Here is a 19,836-nt window from a genome sequence, read left to right on the forward strand (position 1 = left end):
AATGGACCGATCCATTTAATGGTCATGAGTGGCACGTGTGCAGCATGCCAGTTGACTCAAAGCCAACAGCAGCAACCACATGGAGTGAGCAAAGACTCAGCTTTATGGAGGTATTTTAACTAGTTCAGTGAACTGAAATACAGAATTAAAGATACACATGTACAAATTATGTGTTCACAACACTGGAGCAATAGCCTGTAATACGATTTTCTTTTAATAATAGATGTGAAAAATGACAATTAGCATGAATGCCAACTTAACATTGAAAATGTCATAGATGGGCTAGCACAGTCAGCATTTGGCCTGGTTCATGTGTATAAAAAATGGACGTAGCCTCTCCGTCCAGGTCGGTTCTCTCAACTTGATCCAGTAGTCCTCGCCTATGGGAGTCGCCATCTTGTCAGACTTTGACTCTGACCAAAAAAGGGCATGTAAGTGCGATGGGGGGAGGGAGATACGTTCATCTGGCTGACGTTTACCTCCGAGTAGAAGTGAGGGACAGAGGCTAGCTGTCACTCAAGAGGCCACGCCCCTAATTATTCATAAACTTTAACCTCCAATAAAATAAAAACTAGCCTGGTACAAAAAATGCACTCCCCTCTGTGTTGTCATGGAGATATGAGCTAAACATACAGACTAGAATGTTTTTTTGTCCCAGGCCTTAAATTAGTTTTATGATGCTGTGAAAACGGCCTGTTTAACATGGGGGTGAATGAGAAAATGCTCTATTGTGAAACCTGCCCCTAGTGGAAACTCAGCTTGGTATTTCCACATGAACCAACAACAGTTTTAATTAAGTTTCACTTGTGGAAATGTTACATATTCAAATAAAATGTAGCGGGTTACGTAGAGACATGCGTTCCTTAATGTACAGCTGAAAAAATAATAGCAAAAGGTAAAACCATAGCTTTGCCTTACAGCCCATCAACTACGGCAAGTCTGAGTGGACAAACAGCACTGCACCTTCAAAACTCTGCCAACTCTCTTATAGGGGCAGCACATTGATTTTTAAGTTACTTTGGTATCAGGCTCAGCTGATATTTTTTATTCCTCTTTGCACTAAATATTAACAAATAAGTTTCATTACTGTTTGTTATTTAAGTTACTTTATTCTCAGGTTCAGCTGTTACATTAAATTTTTATTTTAAGAAGTTTAAGGTGGTGCACAATTGTTCATTTTAATAATAAATGAATTAATAAATAAAGAAGGGAAGGGTAGTAAAGTAATGTTAAAGTCAAGCCTGATGCCTTTAGTTTCTTCCATATGGTGAGTTGTACAGTTTATTTATTATTATTTATTCAACAATGGTATGGTATCGGTATTGAGACTGAAAAAGTTTGATGGGTGCATCCCTGCTAAAAATCCACCTGTTCATCACAGCATACGCACTCTGTTAAACAACAACAGTGTTGGTTTAGTTAACACTCAGAAACCCTGTAAAGTCAAAACATGTGCCTGTATGTTTGAAGTCAAAAAGCTCACATGCTGAGAAAAACTGATGTTTTAACATGCTTAACATTTTATCGGCAGTGCTTTGTCAGAAGACTGTACAATCTGGTCTCTGATGTCCACTAGTGGATGAAATGGAAAAACACATAGAAGGCAGTTATTCAAAGAGGCTAATTGCTTATTAAAAGTGCCTATTTGTAGACAAAAAAAAACAAAACAAGACACATTATGTGTCAATCATTAATATATTTTTCCACTGCTTCTTAAAGTGAAATTCCAGTGTAAAATCATCCAAGGGTCTTTTTAGGCAAATCTAGACATCAAATAAGCCACTATTTAGATAGAATTTTCTTTTTCTAAACCTCTTACCATCTATAATTAACTTATATTTCACCAAACTACCACAACGTTTATGTGTTTTGCTGGAATAAATCATCAATGGACTGCTTCTTCTTGCATTGCATTTGGTAATCGACAGCTTTTACTGGGGCCAGTAGGTAAGTCTTTAAAACACTCTTTAATAAACTCTGGGTTCTCTAACTACATTGTTGGTGCTTGTTTTTCTGTGTAAGGACTCTTCTCATGCTGCTGCAGAGGTTTGCGGTTTTTTGGAGCAGTATTAGTGGTTAAAAAAGACGTTTTAATGCGTCCAACTCGCCGCCCCGAGCTAATCCATGTTAGTCGCAACAGGCTGTTAGCGACTCTCCAGAAAATGTACGTTAATAATTCATACACACAAAAAAAAAGGTCTCGATGGCTTATTTGATGACTCAATTTGCCTTAAAATACCCGGGGATGATTTTACACCGGAATTTCACTTTAAATATATCAATAAAAAGATTCCATCCTTTAAATATTCATGAATCTGAGCCCTTCAACCCCCCAACCTGAATCCAAAAAAGATTAAGAATAATTGATAGAGATCAAAGTCCTAATAAAATCCTACAGTCTGTCCTGGTCTGATTCCACTGGGTTTACCGGTTTTCAGCGAACAACCCTGAGGAGGAGCTAAGGAGGACAATGTCCACGCCAAAGCTGGAGGAGCTTTGCAGGCTCAGCTAGGAGTTGTGATGTAGCTCTGGGAGGTTTGGATGGCAGAGAGCCATATGAGGATGTGTCCGAGCTCCGTCGACTTTGACCTGTGACACTTGCGTTATTTAAATAAATCTTGGAAAGAGGTACTGTAGGAGGAGGACGACTCCCACCACCACAAGGCCACAGAAGAACAGCACTAGCCAGATGGGAAAGGATCCTAGAGAAAATTGTAAACAACAGTATAAAAGGTGAGAAGGTCTGAAGTTATGATACATTGTCTTTGTGGATGATGATGTAGGACTTACTTCGGTTGGGAACAGTGTGTACTTGACAGCGGCTGTCCACAGCTACACTCAACAGGGCAGTTTCATTCATCCCTTTGATATTTTTGTCTCTCAGGGAGTCAGGCAGGAAGGCCAGATCTGTCACAACAATGCCGTGGGACTCTTGTACATAATACAGCTTCTACACACACAAAGAGTTAGTACAAGTTACATTCATACAGTGCTGCTTGGTTGATTAACAGTATGTTCTTGTATTATGAATTAGATTTGTGCCAAAAGCAAACAAACAAAAATAGGAATTTGAGAGAACATAATACTCAAAAATAAAAGTTATAACTTGCAATCAAATAATTTGTCAAATAATGTAAAATATTGAGATTATTTTGTTTACGGTTCCCTCTGCTTCTCTCTCCAAGCTCAGACCTTCGCTCTGACTCAGTTTTGCGGTCTCTCTGCTGCCCTCTCTTGTTTGCCCTCCCTGATTTTCTTTTTTGAGCAGAGCGTCCCCATTGGCTAATTCGTTTTTGACTGACACAGCTCAGTAGGCTCAGTGACCCGGGCGGCTAGAGCTCAGTGGTAGAGTGGGTCGTTCTCCATTCGAGAGATTGGCGGCTCGATCCCCTAGCTCCCCCGGTCCACATGACGAAGTGTCCTTGGGCAAGACACTGAAACCCAAATTGCTCCCCGTGCAGCGCATGGGTGTGAATGGTTAGGTTAGGTTAGATTAGATTAGATGGTATGTAGATGTCCACTGCCTGAATGTCTGTGAGTGGGTGAATGTGACAAGTAGAGTGAAAGCACCTTGAGCAGTCAGAAGACTAGAAAGGTGCTATATAAGTACAAGTCTATCCATTTACCCAAAAGTTATGTGTAGGTAGCTGGCGTGCTACAGGAAAGAAGAAGAGAAGAAGAACAGAAGAAGAAGATTGACTTACGTTACCGTTGGGACAACAGCAAGTAACAAAATATGTTTATCTAGATATAGAAATAAACACACACCCGTCAACCAGGTTGCATGTTTGTCGTTTTACTAGCCACCTTACGCACAAAAATGACCAAAGTATATGTGGATGGGCTGTAGTTTTTTTATAACGGTTGACTAACGCTCAAGTTATTTGTTGTCTAAATGAAAATGACATGAGGATTTAAAGGCTATCCTTTATTCCACTAATTTTATACCCTTACTTATTGGAATACATATGTTTTAACGGCTCTGTTTCTGTGTTATGTAGATGCATCACTTAATCTATGAAGAGGGTATAAACCAGACGAAGATGTAAACTTAAACATTCCAAAAAAGTCCTAGTTTTTTTCCTGTTAATGGGAGAGGAGGTGGTCTGAGGACGAGCGTTTCAACCTTGATGACCTGGAAAAGAGATGACCTCCGGAAATCTTTTAAGTTCAAGTTCTCCAATATCAAGGACACGTGGTTGTTTTGTGATGAGATTATTGACAAACCAGAATACTTGGCATACACTGAATGTATAATGGAGTAGTAACAGTCAATAAAAGCTGAGCAGCAACCACCAGCCTACTTTTGACCTCCACAGGAATGATTGAGGACATTGTGCCAGTTATAGTGTCCAAAACCAGCTGTAAGTTCAAAGATAACCTCTATGTTCTATGTATTGTGATATCACCGTTTTTCATTGACTGATATACAGAGCAGTTTCTGGTTCTAGTTCTACACCTGTTTCTGCAGGTGTACTTTTTGATCATTTGAATCTCTCTAAAGTAGATTGCATTGCCTTTGTGATACCATATAATTGTATATTTTTTGTGTTTACTCAGTGCTTTTGCTTTACAATACGGTATTAAAATCAATTTAAAAATAATTGTTAACTTTTAAGAAGGGGAAAAGAATGCAAATGTGTCATTTTATTTTCATTTTTATTTTTTTTAAGTGAGCACTTCCTACTTAATTTTCATTATACCATTACTTGATTAGTACCTTTTAAGGAAAATAACTGTTTACATATACATAAAAGTGCCACATATATTTATATTATTTGTAATAAACATTTGTGTGTTGAAAACGTGCAAACCAGCTTCTCAGGTTTCCTCTGTGGCTTGGGAGTGAGGAAGGTGTCCACTCATTCATATCATGCCCTAGGTTAGCACAGCCAGGGCATAAGAGATTACTGCAGTATGTACAACCCTCTGAGTAGACATTCATTTGTATCATTAAATACATTTTCCATTAGGAAATACATCCTCCATTAAGCTCAAAGTTTTTATAGGGACTAATGTCGCATAACTACAGGCTATGAATGGAGTTTATTTTGACACTTGATGTAGACGAACACAATAATAATCCTGGTGGACTTATGCAACGTATTAATTCCTGTTTTTCATGTTAGTGTTGATTAATTAAAAATAAATCAACAACAAAGCGGCTTCTTTAAAAGTATGTGCTGACATGAGCGCAGCCTGAGAGTGGAGCCTGCATGCACATGTATTTCATATAATAAAAAGGTATAAATCGAGTGGAATTAAGGACATCAAAACATTAAATCCTCATTTAATTTTACGTTACACAACAAATGAACTGAAACTAATTTATTACTAACATCCACATTCTGGAGGTCGGCAGCCAGATCCTCTTGGAAGAAGACGACGAAGAAAGGAAGAAAAAAAAGAAGAACTGCTAATGAAATGTAAGTATTTATTACATACATACTGTATATTGTCTGTGAGTAACATTTTGTTGTGTTATTAGTTATAAGTAAAGCATTGCTTTGCTTTCACAGGGAAAAAGAGGGATTTCATTTAGCTTTCCTGTCACAAAAGGCTGTAGAACAGCGAGGTAAAGCACTGAGTGAGTGACATTAGTTGAGATACTGATTATAAATGTTATAGTGCTTCTCTACAGCTCCTCTACTTTTTAATCCCTTACAGCCCTGTATGCCAAGTCCAATGCAGCGGTGAAGGTCAATGTGGTGTCTATGGTTATACAAGCAAATGTGATGATGTCATTTGTTAGAAATCTCATAATTTTCCCTGTGAATCAGGGGAGAGTGGTGGAGCTGCCTTGTTGATACCTGAACTGTCACCTTCTCTCTATTGAACAGTGCAACACTGGGAACTGAGCAGGACCTAAACAGGGCTACATGCATTTGAAACCTAGCTTAGCTTTATCTATAACTTACAACACAACAAAATGTTACTCACAGACAATATATGCATGTAATAAATACTTACATTTAATAAGTAGTTCTTCTTCTCTTCGTTAGCGTGCCAGCTACCTACACGTAACTTCCGGGTCACTGACCTACTGAGCTGTCAGTCAAAAATATTTGACCAATATGGACGCTCTGCTCAAAAAAGCCTGCCCACCCCAAGAGATTTGTGCCAAAACTGCAAACAAGAAATCAGGGAAAAACGAGAGAGGGCAGCAGAGAGACGGCAAAGCTGAGTCAGCGCAAAGGTCTGAGCTTAGAGAGAGAAGCAGAAGGAATTGTAAACAAAATAATGTCAACATATAGTTTTATTTTTGAAATAAGTTTTATGTTCTCTCAAATTCCTTTTTTTTGTTTGTTTTCTTTTGGCACAAATCTAATTCCATACTGTATTTGAGACGTGTACACAGTGTATTTACCTGAAGGGAGAAAGCGATGTAGATAGCCACTGAACCTGTCACAGTTCCAAGGCCAAGAAATGTACCGGAGTCACTGTCATGGACAAGGTTCAAGTTAACATCTTGCTTTAAGAAATATATATCTTTTTTTTTTATAACCTTTTCAAAAAAAATGATAAACATCAAAATACTTCTAAGAGAACAATGTACACACTCACCATGCACGGTTAAACATGCTATAACATAAACCAGTTACCTGACAGCCAGACTGGAGATGACCTCGGTGCCACAGGGAGCCGTTAGCATTGGCAGGAAGCTCTTGCCATCCCACTTGGTCAAGTAGCAAGGAGGAGGTTTACGGTCTCGTTTATGGGGGATCTGGACTGTGTAAAGCCTCAGGGCGTCCTTTTGGTCTTCTACCTTTCCAAACCTGAAATTCATGAAAATAAACCAATGTATACAAGGCACATCATTCAGATGAATATGGTGAGGTGAAGAGCTGGGGTACTCTTTCATAGAAAAAGTTTTAGTTTGGTTGTTTTTTTTTACCTGCAAGCCATATATCGATAAGTCTTCTCTGCTATCTGAGGCATGGTTTCCAGCCATTTCAGACTCATAGCCAACTGGCTGCCACTCCATACACTGCAGGAAAAGTCCCGGCCAACAATCACAAGGTGCTGCATGGGAACACAAGAATTATTACTTTTTTGTCTCCTTGGGGAAATTCAATTTTTCATTCTAGATTCAATTCAATTCAATTTTATTTTATTTACAGTGTCAAATCATAACAAAAGTTATCTCAGAACCCTTTACAGAGTAGGTATAGACCACACTCTATGACTTATTTATGATTTACATAGACCCCCGTATAGTACGGTCGCAACCAAAACCTTCCCTATAACAGGCAGGAACGTCAGACAGACCCAGCTCTATCGAGGACGGACATCTATCTGCACCAGTTGGGGAGGAAGAAAAGGAGAGAGAAAGAGAGAAAGAGAGAAAAGACGGACAGATGGACAGAGAGAGAGACAAAGACAGACACGAAGACAGAGAGACAGACACACTTCCGATATTCTTCAGCCTAAATTTACAGGGCTCTAGACTGCAACCACTTTGGAGACAGTGTGACTAAATTTTATTACTGGGAGGAGCAGTGTGACATGCAAATATGTTTATTTTTTAAGTAGTAAAGCAAAACAACTGTTTTACACAACCAGAGCTAGCTTGTTAAAGTAGTGGTGTTCAACATTCAGAACATTATCATAACGGCAAACAAATGTCTGCTATGTAAAGATATAGTGGAGTAAAACTGGCCTGTGTGTGTTTCTGTTTGATAGATTTGATATCGGCTGCACATGCACTTTAGTGTTTTACAGTATAGTACTATAGTAGGAGTAATTGTCAATAAAGAGAAAGCCAAAGACTGCCCTTGTGTTTGAGGGAGGAAGATAGGGTGAGGAAGAAAAGGTGAAAAGGTGTTGCATACATTGTTTCTGGAAGTTAATAACTTTACTACTTTGTCACCTCCTGTAGATTGACTTGTGCAACACTAGGATTGTCAAAAAAAAAATTGATACTTGATAAGTATCAATACTTTTTTTTGCCATCAACAGTGCCATCTGAGCCTCCTCCAGTTGAAGCTTAACGTCACCCAGCAGTAGGGATGTCACAAGAACCGATACTTGTGATACCTTTTGATTCTACAAATGATGCCTATTTTTTTGAGGCATCGGAAGCACCGAGGCACCATACATTTCGGTGCTGTGACTCTTCCAGAACTTATGGGGGCAGTATAGAGTGTTCCAGTCACGAATGCTTTCAGGAGTAGGAGGTCATGAAGAAGTGGATCTTGCGTTGCATAACAAACCCCATGTGGAAGTGAAAAACAGCGATTGCATCGTCCCTACTCGATAAAAAAAGAGTTGTGTATGGAAGTACTTTGCATATGAGGCAGATGACCATGGAGTTATCATCAGTCCACAGAAGCCACTATGCAATCGATGCTACTGTGGTCTTCAGACCAAGGGATACATTCTTTACTTTAGCATTTACAGTAAAACAAACAACGTTCAAAACACGACTGACACATTTCCTCAAACAAAACTATAAAGAGGGATCAGATACATAACGTTATGTTTAGAGAGCTACAGAGCTACAGGCTCAGATGTTGTGGACACAGCTACTGAGTGAGGACATACTTCCTCTCAGGCAGCAAGATTAGTAGAAAGAAGCTATATCACCAAGCAAAAATGGCGGTGCATTGGGTGTATGACACATGAACAGTAAAATCTGGTCTGCAATTGTCATGAGGTTCAATAGGTGGCACACTATCATAGAAAGAGAAGAAGAAACAGACACATGCGACCTGAAACACCGTCAAATGTAGTTTTTGACAATCTCAATGCATCCTGAGTGTTTTCACCTGCAGTTAGAGCTGTCTACTTGGTATCGGATCATTCAGGACGCACGTTAGTACCAGGTCAGAACAGGGTGTGTGTTTTTCATTCTTTCCAAACTTCACTCAGTACTTTAATATTATGAATAAAAAATATAAATAGTCTGGAGCCCTGTATGAAGTATCCACACTAAAAGGTGTCAATGTTTCACCTTGTTCCCTGGACTCATATCCAAGTCTTCAATCTCCCCTTCATGTGCTTTGAAGTCAAACCTCTTCTTCAGGGATGGAAACTGTAGAAGAATCAAATCATACAATCAGAGTCAAGACATCAATGTATGTGTGCAAAGTCCTGTTCATTATCTGACAGACTCGTTAAAAAAACAAAGATATGTCAAACTAGGTATTTTTGTAGTTCCACCCATCATTCCTTTTGGTTCTAACACTTTGAGAACACTTTGCTAACAAATTTCATGGCTAATATCTGGAATGAAGCTTTACAGCACAGTCCAAAAAAACATTACAACACTTTACCCTAATTATTAACTAAATGACTCTGTATGTGAACAGAACTCAAATATTTTACTGTCGCAGGCCCAAGCTGAACTAGGTAGTCATTCAGTTTGCATGCTAACAAAGATTTACAAATGTTTATATAATACATTAAGTCTCCTTTATTCATATTCATATATATTAAGTGGCCTCAAAACTGTCTATGGGCTCATGTGGCCACCCTGTGCACTTCATTATGAAACTGTGTCTAACAGGGCCATCATACCTCCAGAGCGCAGTGCTAATAATAAATAGGACACAAACTACACAAGACCCAGATTTGTAATAAACTGAATTCTCATCTCATCTCATCTTCATCCGCTTATCCGGGGTCGGGTCGCTGGGGCAGGAGCTTTAGCAACTTCCCTTTCCCGGGCCACATTAACCAGCTCTAACTGGGGGATCCCGAGGCATTCCCAGGCCAGTGTGGAGATATAATCCCTCCACATAGTCCTGGGTCTTCCCAGAGGCCTCCTCCCAGCTGGAGGGGCCTGGAAAACCTCCCTAGGGAGGCGCCCAGGGGGCATCCTTACTAGATGCCCGAACCACCTAAACTGGCTCCTTTAAACGCAAAGGAGCAGCAGCTCAACTCCGAGTTCCTCACGGATGGCTGAACTTCTCACTCTATCTCTAAGGGAGACTCCAGCCACCCTCCTGAGAAAACCCATTTCGGCCGCTTGTACCCGCGACCTTGTTCTTTCGGTCATGACCCAGCTTTCATGACCATAGGTGAGGGTTGGAACGAAGATTGACTGGTAGATCGAGAGCTTTGCCTTCCGGCTCAGCTCTCTTTTCCTCACAACGGTGCGGTAGAGCGACTGCAACACCGCCCCCGCTGCTCCGATTCTCCGGCCAAACTCACGCTTCATCGTCCCCTCACTCGTGAACATGATCCGGATGTACTTGAACTCCTTCACTTGGGGTAAGGACTCATTCCCTACCTGGAGTAAGTAATCCACCAGTTTCCTGCTAAAAGCCATGGCCTCAGATTTAGAGGTGCTGATCCTCATCCCAGCTGTTTTTCACACTCGGCTGCGTACCGATCCAGTGAGTGCTGAAGGTCACTGACCGAAGATGTCATCAGGACCACATCATCTGCAAAAAGCAGAGACGAGATCCTCAGCCCACCGAACTGCACCAGGGATTTTGACAATGATTCCCCATCAGCCTCCAGCTCTGCCTCTACAAAAGAGGGCGTGTTAGTCGGATTAAGGAGTTCCTCAAAGTGCTCCTTCCAACGCCCGACTACCTCATCAGCTGAAGTCACCAGTGTCCCGTCCTTACTGTAAAAAGCTTGGACGGTTCCCCGTTTCCCCCTCCTGAGATGTCGAATGGTTTTCCAGAAGCACCTTGGTGCCGCCCGAAAGTCCTTCTCCATGACTTCCCCGAACTCCTCCCATACTCGCTGCTTTGCCTCTGACACAGTAGAGGCTGCAGCCCTTCTGGCCTGTCGGTACCTTGCAACTGCCTCCGAAGTCTTCTGGGATAACATATCCCGGAAGGCCTCCTTCTTCAGGCGGACAGCTTCCCTGACCACCGGTGTCACTGTGGTGGACACCGGTGGTCAGGGAAGCTGTCTGGGGGTTCGAGGGTTACCGCCCCTTGAGGCACCTAAGACCTTGAGGCCACAGCTCACCGCTGCAGCTTCAGCAATGGAAGCTTTGAACATTGCCCACTCCGGTTCAATGCCCCCAACCTCCACAGGGATGCCAGAAAAGCTCCACCGGAGGTGTAAGTTGAAGATCTCTCGTAAAGGGGCCTCCTCCAGACGTTCCCAGTTCACCCGCACTACTCGTTTGGGCTTACCTGGTCCGTCCAGAATCTTTCCCCATCCTCTGACCCAACTCATCAGATGGTGATCAGTTGACAGCTCTGCCCTTCTCTTCACTCGAGTATCCAAAAAATACGCCCTAAGATCAGATGATACGATCACAAAATCGATCATGGCCTAGGGTGCTCTGGTACCACGTACACTTATGAACATCCTTATGTTCGAACATGGTGTTAGTTATAGACAATCCATGACTAGCACAGAAGTCTAATAACTGACGATCACTCGGATTTAGATCAGGGAGGCCGTTCCTCCCAATCATGCCTCACCAGGTGTCTCCACCTGGCTCCAGCTCCTCCTGTAAACACTCCACCTCTGCATCAGACCACAGCAAACTCTTCAGCTGCATCTTTTTAAATGTTTGTCATGGGGCACAGACGTATATAAACAGATATCAGGGTCAATGCTCGCGCTCGTACACGTGCGCACGCTTATACATGTGCATCCTAGTTTTACTAAAGCCCACCTCTCTCAACTGGGCCGCGGCCGGCAAGTGAGCCGTGCCTAGGCGGGAAACAGTTGTAGTCACACTGGTCAAACGAACTAGACTTTAGTCGTGAAGGGTGCTTGGGCACGGTACGGATCGACAGTGTGAATGCGCAAAATCTGAAACTAATTGTAGTGGCAACTACCACAGAGGAGGTTTTGATTATTTTGCCTCGTGTTTCTGTCTATCTGTCTGTAAACAGATTTTGGCACTAAGACAGCATCCCAACCCTGCAAGTTGCAGTCACAAAACTTCAGAAGTGTGGGATCAAAATAAAGGTCTAGTTCAAAGATGGGTGTGGACCGAGCCTTTAGTCCCCTGGCCTGATTTGGCATTGCAGCCTGTGTGATTCCATCGCAAGATGGTCTCTAGTTCCATCCATCCATCTTCAACCTCTTGTCCCTAACGGGGTCGCGGGGGGGCTGGAGCTGATCCCAGCTGACATTGGGCGTGAGGACACCAGTCTATCACAGAGCACATAGACACAAACAGAAACAGACAACCATTCACACTCACATCCACACCTACGGGCAATTTAGAGTCACCAATTAACCTAACACCTGCATGTCTTTGGACTTTGGGAGGAAGCCCGAGAACCCGGGGAGAACCCACGCAGACACGGGGAGGACATGCAAAACTCCACACAGGGACCCACACCCGACCACCGTGCTGCCCTAGTTGAAAAGCTATTATCTGCTAATATCAGTATTCAGCTTGTAAATTACTTCAACTTTATTACTTATCAAAATGTACCATTAATTTTATGTGGATTTCATGGTTTCAGCAAAAGGTAGGACTTTGTTGTGGTTAATGTTAGTGTAGGGTATATTGAACCATGGGAAAATTGCAAAAGGGACCACAATAAGGAGCATTTCCACCGGCTGGCAATCACACATCAACATCGAGTTTACATCCATATTTAAGTTCAAAAGCATTGTCCTGCTCTCCTTAATGAATCAAATTAAAACAGTACATGACACAGAGCCTACATAGACCACTCAAACAGGATGCTCTCAAAGTAAAAAGAACAATTACACAGCCTTTACCTCCCAAACTCGTATGTGTCCATCTGTGCCTCCTGTTAGCAGAAGGCTCAGGTCGGGGCTGAACCTGACCACCTTCTGGAGCGGGTCCTGGGGGTTCATGTCTGACTGCACTTCAGCCATACCAGTCACAGAGATATGAGCTGTCTCATCTTTCATATCTGACATATCTCCAGATGCTGCTGCTTCATCCTGTCCACCTTTGTCTCCTTTCCCAGCTCGTCGCCTGGCATTACCCTGCTGAGAGCTGATCCCTGCTGCACAGATGACACTTATTTGAAATGAATAACAGAAGGGAAATGCATGGGTTTATGGGAGATAAGACATAGGTTTAGATGTATAAGTGTAAGGCTAATATCTGCATTTTTTCTTACAGTCCATGCTTTGAGTCGTTTTGCGTATCCACTGCCATATCTATTCTTAGTGATATTTCTATTATTATCATAGTTGTTATTATTATATTATTAATATCAATGTTATTTTTGTGGTTGCTGTGCATCTCTGGGTCACCACTAGGCTATTTGCTCATGGGGGAATTGTTGGGTCTCTGTAAATTATGAATCAATCAATCGTATGATCCAGTCTTACTCTATATGAGAAGTGTCCTGAGATAACTTCAGTTATGATTTGACACTATAAATAAAATTTAACTGAAGAAATCCTTGCTGTGATTTAGTATCAAAAACAAGATTTGCGGGGCGGCCGGTGGCTAAGTGGTTAGAACAGCCGCCCCATGTAAAGAGGCTGAAGGTCCTCGAGGCAGCGACGTGTGTTCACGTCTCCCCCTCTCTCTTTCTCCCCATTTCTTGTGTGTCCTATATAATAAAGGCTTGACAAACTGCCTTAAAAAAATTGCATTGTATGGTGAGCACTTTTGTTCAGGGAACTTCTCTGTAAGCATGTAGGAAAGCCACACATCCTCTGAATGCTCTTGGTCCCAAGTTTGTGGTTGTAAAGTTTTAAATTATGGGAATCGTCAACACACATGAATACAAGTGCGCTCATTGAATCCACAAGAGTTTCAGCTTTCCCTTTAGACCCAATGTATGACATTTGGGATTGTTTATGTACCCCAGTATGCAGAAATATTCAAGTACATGACTTTAGATGGATTTTAGGTGGAAATAACACATTTGTAGACTGCATCAGGAAAACTGCATGTTTCCCCTGAGTTCAAGTGACCACTTTGAAAAGGGCCATGCCAGTTTTTCCTTCGCCCAAATTAAACCTGACTTTGGAGCGTTATTTAGCCCGCTCCCGACAAGCTTGCATGTAAGGGTTGGTACCAATGGATTCTTTAGATTGTCTAGTTCCAGATAGTAACAACCTATTCACTTTAGCATAGCTTTAAAACTGAGCCCAATACAGACACTGAAGGACAAAGAGTTGGCAGCCTGCCGGCAAGCTGTTAGAGCAGTAAGAAGTTAATGGCTATGATGATGTTGCACATGACTGGGTTGAGACTGTAAACCCGAGCCAGCTGATACTGACAGTTATTCAGGATCACTGATGCTAAGCTGGGTGAAGCCAGATAACCCAAACAGAAACAAACTGAGTTGGACACAAGCCCCAGGTGTAACATTTTCAAGCATCTTTGGTGTTGATTTTTTTTTCCTTCAGGTGGTGGCTCTCTGAAAGCTTACCTGTGAGAGGACTTTACTATGGTTGCCTTCAAGCAAAACCACATTTTTATAAATTTGTAAAAAAAAAAAAAAGAAAAAAAAAAGGAAACTCCTCCCTTCAACCATCCCTATAGTTAGTTAGGGTTTATGTAACCCACTTGAAAACTGGCTAGTAACGGCATATTTGAAAAAAAAAAAAAATTTTTTGCTATTATAGCTAATTAGATAAAGATGCAAACAGATGTACTTGCAATCAACAAATTAATCAGCCACACATCAAATAAATGCAATATATGTAGCATGTTGTTTTTAACAGGCATGTATGTTTCAGATTGCAGCAGTAAGCCTCACCATCTTTAGCAGCAGCTTGGCCTTCTTTCTGTGTGCAGTATTTAAACCTCATGAGACAGCAGGTTCCGTCCTGTCCTGCAGCAATCACACCATTACCTACAGCCATGTTCATGGTGGCTCGTGTGTCAGTATCATGAGAGTGAATGAGACTAGCACTGTACTGGTGTTCTCCAACCAGCCGTAGATCCAGGAAGTGCTGAAACACACAGTCATGAGTCAACTGCTACTGCTGCTGGTTTACACTCAACACTACAACTTAAGAGAACACATGCAAATGGACAAAACTAAAGCAAATGAAGAATATGGCCACAATATTCTGCTGGTTCCAGTTATATTGTAAAATACTTTGGTGAAATTTGATCAAACATTAGGCAAAATAGACAATGTTGTTCACACAGTCTTAAACTTGTACTCCATAAGATTTGAGTTACATTTTTTCTAGCTGCCTCTTTGGCAGTAAGTTGGAACTGCAGGTGAGCCTGTTGCTCTTTTGTAAACTTTATTGAACCATTCACCCCTCTACTTCCGGTCTGTCCCTATATGTTCCCCTCTTAAATCCATTCCGCAACACACACAGTAGTATATATAAAATCCAATGCATAGGTGGCTCCCATTAGAGAGCCCATTTACCATCACATTTCATTTTCACATAATTTAACAAACTGCAACAATAAAGCCAATTAACGTCATAATGCTGTACAACATTTCAGTGTGTGTTTTTTGTTTTTCCCCAAAGGTTTTATAGTACTACTAACCTTAAAAAAAGGCAAAGTGAATGCAGTGCTTTGTGAGCCTCAACGGCACCCGTAACGTGACTTCTAACATCTCATGCCTAGAATCTGTGCTCCGATCACAAGTGAATTCACAGCTTATAACCGTCACCTACTGACAAAACAAAGATATAAACTTTGTCCTCTAAAATCCTATTTTTATCTAGACTGATCTCACACATGGTCCCTCCAATTAACGGAAATAATTTGTGAAAGAGATCTTTAATCTCTGAGTTATCTCTGGGATATAGTCTCTCCGGGGACCTCAGCTCCATCCCTCTCTTAAACACAGTATCTCAGTTCAGGTGTCTGCGGTTTTAGTTTCAGGTGTAAAGCTGCTAACTGTTCTACAGCTAACGGTGTAGCTTAGGGGTGGACGATATGCCAAGAATATATCAATTTTATTTTTACAGTGAAATCATAATCACAATTTCATCACGGTCTTTTACATTAATTTTGAATTATTTTGCAAGTTACAGTGCAACCAGAGTATTTCCCTATGTAAAAATATAGCTCTAAAAGAGAAAATATATAACAGAGCATCGAGGCTAAAGAACCTTTCTGAACAGCTTTTAATAAGTTTGTGAAACTTGTGCCAATGGACACAGTGTTGATGCGATGCGATAGCCTGACGCTCGCGCGCTGTTAGGACTGGTACTTTCACTTCCTTATACTCTTTGAATTAAACATGATGGGGGATGAGAAATCCTCGTCTCTGACAGAAGTTCGCTATGATTGGTTGATCAACGTGTTTTTAGGGCGGGCATGAGGCAGACTAGCCAATAGTGTGATTTGGCTGAGGAAAAAATAACCTGATGCGTCTGAGCAGAGCATAGAACAGCAATAGATAGAATGTGCCCTACAGACGATACAACAATCTCTCCGCTTTGGCAGATCGTCAGCATGTTCTTATCCTTCACCATCTAATACCATCATATCGCCCACCCCTAGTGTAGCTGCTTCTTTGTTCCCTCATGTTGACAGACTGCAAGCTAAAGTGCTACAGTGACTCACTATCTCAATGTTTTAAACTAAAAATCTTGCCATATATTACACATTGCAGCTTTAAAAACAAATCGGTTAAGATGATTACTTTATTTTCTTCTGTTTGCTCAAAACATTTGATCCTCAGTACTTACCACAGCATTTTTTATGCCTGTCTTGGAAGCCCCCCCTCCTCCTGCTGTGATCACCAGGCCTGTTTTAGGGTCCACTTTAATAGAGTATAAGGGAAATGGAGCTCTATACAGATCTGGCACCCTCCTCTTCCCCATTGTTGTTGTGCAAGTCTCTCACACTTCTTCATAAAACTGCTGCATTCAACCACACCTGTGGAAAACAGAGAGTTTTAGTTTATCGATCCCATCCATCTACTAGGGACCAATCAGGTTGCTAAACCCCTGGAACTGTTATGTTAAGGTGTGTTGCTTTAGGACATGTGAGCATGTTAAAACACAGATCCAGATGGGTTGACATTACCAAATACGGACAGCGAATTGTTGACGACCATGTCCTGTCACTTTAACCCCACATTCTCTTTTCCCGTACTTTTACTTCACATACCAATGACATAAATAAGGAATGCAAATCTAAACATCAGAGTACCAACTTCATTGGCAGTCCTACATTTGTTTACATACATATTTCATGCAGTGTCCCGTCATTATTAATCCAGCCAAGTGAGCTAGAGGAAACATGATAATGGTACAAATGTACAAATGAATCAATGACACTGAGTTTGTTATATCGACTACAAAATACAAATAATGCACATCTGTTTTGGAACTTAAGGAATGCAGCGAATTGTCAAGCTCAATATGACTCTCCCTTGATGTCTGAAGTTGTGAGTGCCAGATGCTGCAGAATCAATTTGTTAATGCATACTCTGACACTGTGCTGTGTGGATTAAAGAACATGATTTCAAAGACTATTTTTTATTAATGGCGGCCAGTTACATTACAATGGCTTTAAGTTAGCTAATGTGTCAACGACGATGTCAATATCGTTTAGCTGTAACGTAGCTACAGTTAGCACTACAGCCTGCTACCTCTTGCCTGTGACTTAATATGGAGTCCCCTACCTTTCCAGCTGGCCCGGTGTGTCCTACGTTATTTTATCAGATAACTAATTACCACATCAGAGGATTTCATAGTAGTCATTTAACAGGAAAGGCATGTGATGAAGAGCTAAGAGTTGGTAGCTATAGTCAGTGGCTTCCCATCCACCTCGACAGCCACTTCTCCACGTACACGTCAGCCGCGTGGCGTCAGCAGCGTCCTGACGTCGGCTGCGTCCTGACGTCGGCTGCGTCCTGACGTCGGCTGCGTCCTGACGTCGGCTGCGTCCTGACGTCGGCTGCGTTCTGACGTCGGCTGCGTTCTGAATTCTGGGTTCCTTCTCATAGACATATAAAGAGTAGATGCCGCATCGAACGTTGGGCCGCGAGAAATGCGGCCGCCATCTTGGACCGGTCCTTCTCCCAGATCAGTTCTATGAGTGACTCGTTGAGCCTCTGAGTTGAGCAGCAGAAGGAACAAGATGCCAGAGCACTGTGCAGCGTATTCCTGCTCTAATCTAATATTACAATATTACAATTCATAATCAGTACGGTACAGTACAATTTTAAACAATTATACATAAATCCATGCATTTTTGAATGTTATAGTTAGTCCCTCAGGCTGTGGCAGGTAGATACATATTTAGCTGCCAGAGGAGCTGCTGTCCCTTATTTTATTATTATTATCTTGTCACAGTAGAGGCGTGGAGATTAGCCTCTGTGGGAATGTTAGTTAATTTACCCCCCGGCCAGATGTGTGTGTGCAAGCCTGTGTAGATATTAAAGGAGAAGCAGGGAGGAGAGGGGTTGTCGTACATGTGGTCTAGTGTAAATGGATTGCACATTTCCAGCATTAGGTCAGCGGAGGATGTGCTGGGGTTTCATGAGAGGAAGACACAGTTCATCTCAGGTCACCTCAGATATTCTCAGTTTTGTTTTTTTAAATATTGAACATGACATTGACATGAATTATGAGATCATTTTTCATGTCATGTCACTTTTTTTTTAAAGTTTAGACTATCAAAGGAGAAGTGACAGAATCTGATCAATATCCTTTGCTGTTAAACTGTTTCATCAAACAGGAGCAACATGATGTGGGCTTTATTATAAAGAATGAATTAGAGATTTACGAGGCAAGCGTGAACATGTATTTCCACTCTGTGCCCGATATTCTCACAGCTGAACAAAATGTTCCATACATTTTTACTTGGTTCTCCACATCTCCACTTAAAGCAGGACGAACGTCACATGTTTGTAAACCAGAGCTGATGATTCCAGGCTTTTTTAGTTCAGTTGTACCAGAGAAGTTGAAACAGTCTGAAAAGAAAAAATCATAAATTTATTTAACTAAGGAAAAATCTTAAATGGTTTGTATAATTTAAAATGGATATTACTGAACTATGCCCCGTGTTTTTGTTTGCACATTAAATACAATTACTACATAATTAAAATATGTAATAAAGAAGACATTCACATAATTAGACCTTGCCTAAAAACAAGGACACAGTCATTTTAGATACTATACAAAGTTCTCCTACAACATCACTGTCTTTACCAATTAGAGCTACACTCAAATTGGTAACTGTGCAATAACAAAACAGTGTGAAAATGATCGATTTAACAAAATGTTATATATATTTTTATACCACACACACACTCGCTCCCTCTCCTCTCCACTACCACGACTATGCGACTGGCAGAGCATGGATCATTTCTGAATATTTGTAAACATATAGGGTTCGGCTCTTGGTTTCTTTTTAGTGCTTTAAATGAAAGTGTGTCTGTTTGACTTGTATTTAGATGTGTCCAAAATGTCATCTCTCTCTCTCTGACCTAATTGTATTGATACTCTTGATTTATATGTATTTTAATTTTCTCTGAGTGTGTGTGTGTGTGTGTGTGTGCGTGCGTGTGTTTGTGTGTGTGTGTGTGTGTGCTTGCGTGTGTTTGTGTGTGTGTGTGTGTGTGTGCTTGCGTGTGTTTGTGTGTGTGTGTGTGTGTGTGTGTGTGTGTGTGAGAGAGAGAGAGAGAGAGAGAGAGAGTGAGTGAGAGAGAGATTTATGTATTCATGTATGAAATATAGCCTATTAATCCTCTATAAATGATTTCTCTTGTTGTGTTTATATTTATAGTGTTTGTAAAACACCTATCATACATCACATAATTCATATATCAGAATATTCTATTACTGTTAATCCCACTGTGAATATTAAAATACGCTGAACCGTGTCCTGTCCTTACACTGAGTGGAGCGGGCGACCGGGCCAAGATGGCGGCTCCACCGCTCGTCAGCGCCAATAGGCCCAACGTTCGGTGAGGCGTCTACTCTTTATGTCTATGTTCCTTCTGGCTTCTGCTTCTTCTTCTTCTTCTTCTTCTTCTT

The 19,836-nt window shown here is 41.3% G+C and overlaps 1 protein-coding gene across 2 annotated transcripts; it reads right to left on the bottom strand.

The window, feature by feature from the left end:
• Positions 1-216: 216 nt before the first annotated feature.
• Positions 217-17,624, bottom strand: preb (prolactin regulatory element binding). Of its 2 annotated transcripts, none has more exons than XM_083918248.1 (10): positions 17,478-17,624; positions 16,537-16,726; positions 14,628-14,823; positions 12,658-12,908; positions 8,954-9,034; positions 6,896-7,023; positions 6,603-6,776; positions 6,368-6,440; positions 2,791-2,950; positions 217-2,702 (listed from the first exon to the last, which is right to left on the bottom strand). In XM_083918248.1, exons 2-10 carry the CDS (start codon positions 16,669-16,671, stop codon positions 2,608-2,610), a joined length of 1,293 nt encoding a protein of 430 aa, XP_083774374.1. In that variant the 5' UTR covers positions 16,672-16,726; positions 17,478-17,624; the 3' UTR covers positions 217-2,607. The 2 variants fall into 2 exon arrangements, with proteins under 2 accessions (XP_083774374.1, XP_083774373.1); XM_083918247.1 differs by having other exon boundaries at positions 12,658-12,911.
• Between the last annotated feature and the right edge of the window lie 2,212 nt (positions 17,625-19,836).

The sequence above is a fragment of the Echiichthys vipera genome (genome assembly GCF_963691815.1).
Source record: "Echiichthys vipera genome assembly, chromosome: 8".
Lineage (NCBI taxonomy): Eukaryota > Metazoa > Chordata > Actinopteri > Perciformes > Trachinidae > Echiichthys > Echiichthys vipera.

Excerpts from the sequence above, each read along its gene's own strand:
- preb (XM_083918247.1), bottom strand. The coding sequence starts at position 16,671 with ATGGGGAAGAGGAGGGTGCCAGATCTGTATAGAGCTCCATTTCCCTTA. Across the intron at positions 6,777-6,895 it reads TATCGATATATGGCTTGCAG|GTTTGGAAAGGTAGAAGACC; the intron begins GTAAAAAAAAAC and ends CATGAATTTCAG. Across the intron at positions 2,951-6,367 it reads ACATCGCTTTCTCCCTTCAG|AAGCTGTATTATGTACAAGA; the intron begins GTAAATACACTG and ends TTGTGTGTGTAG.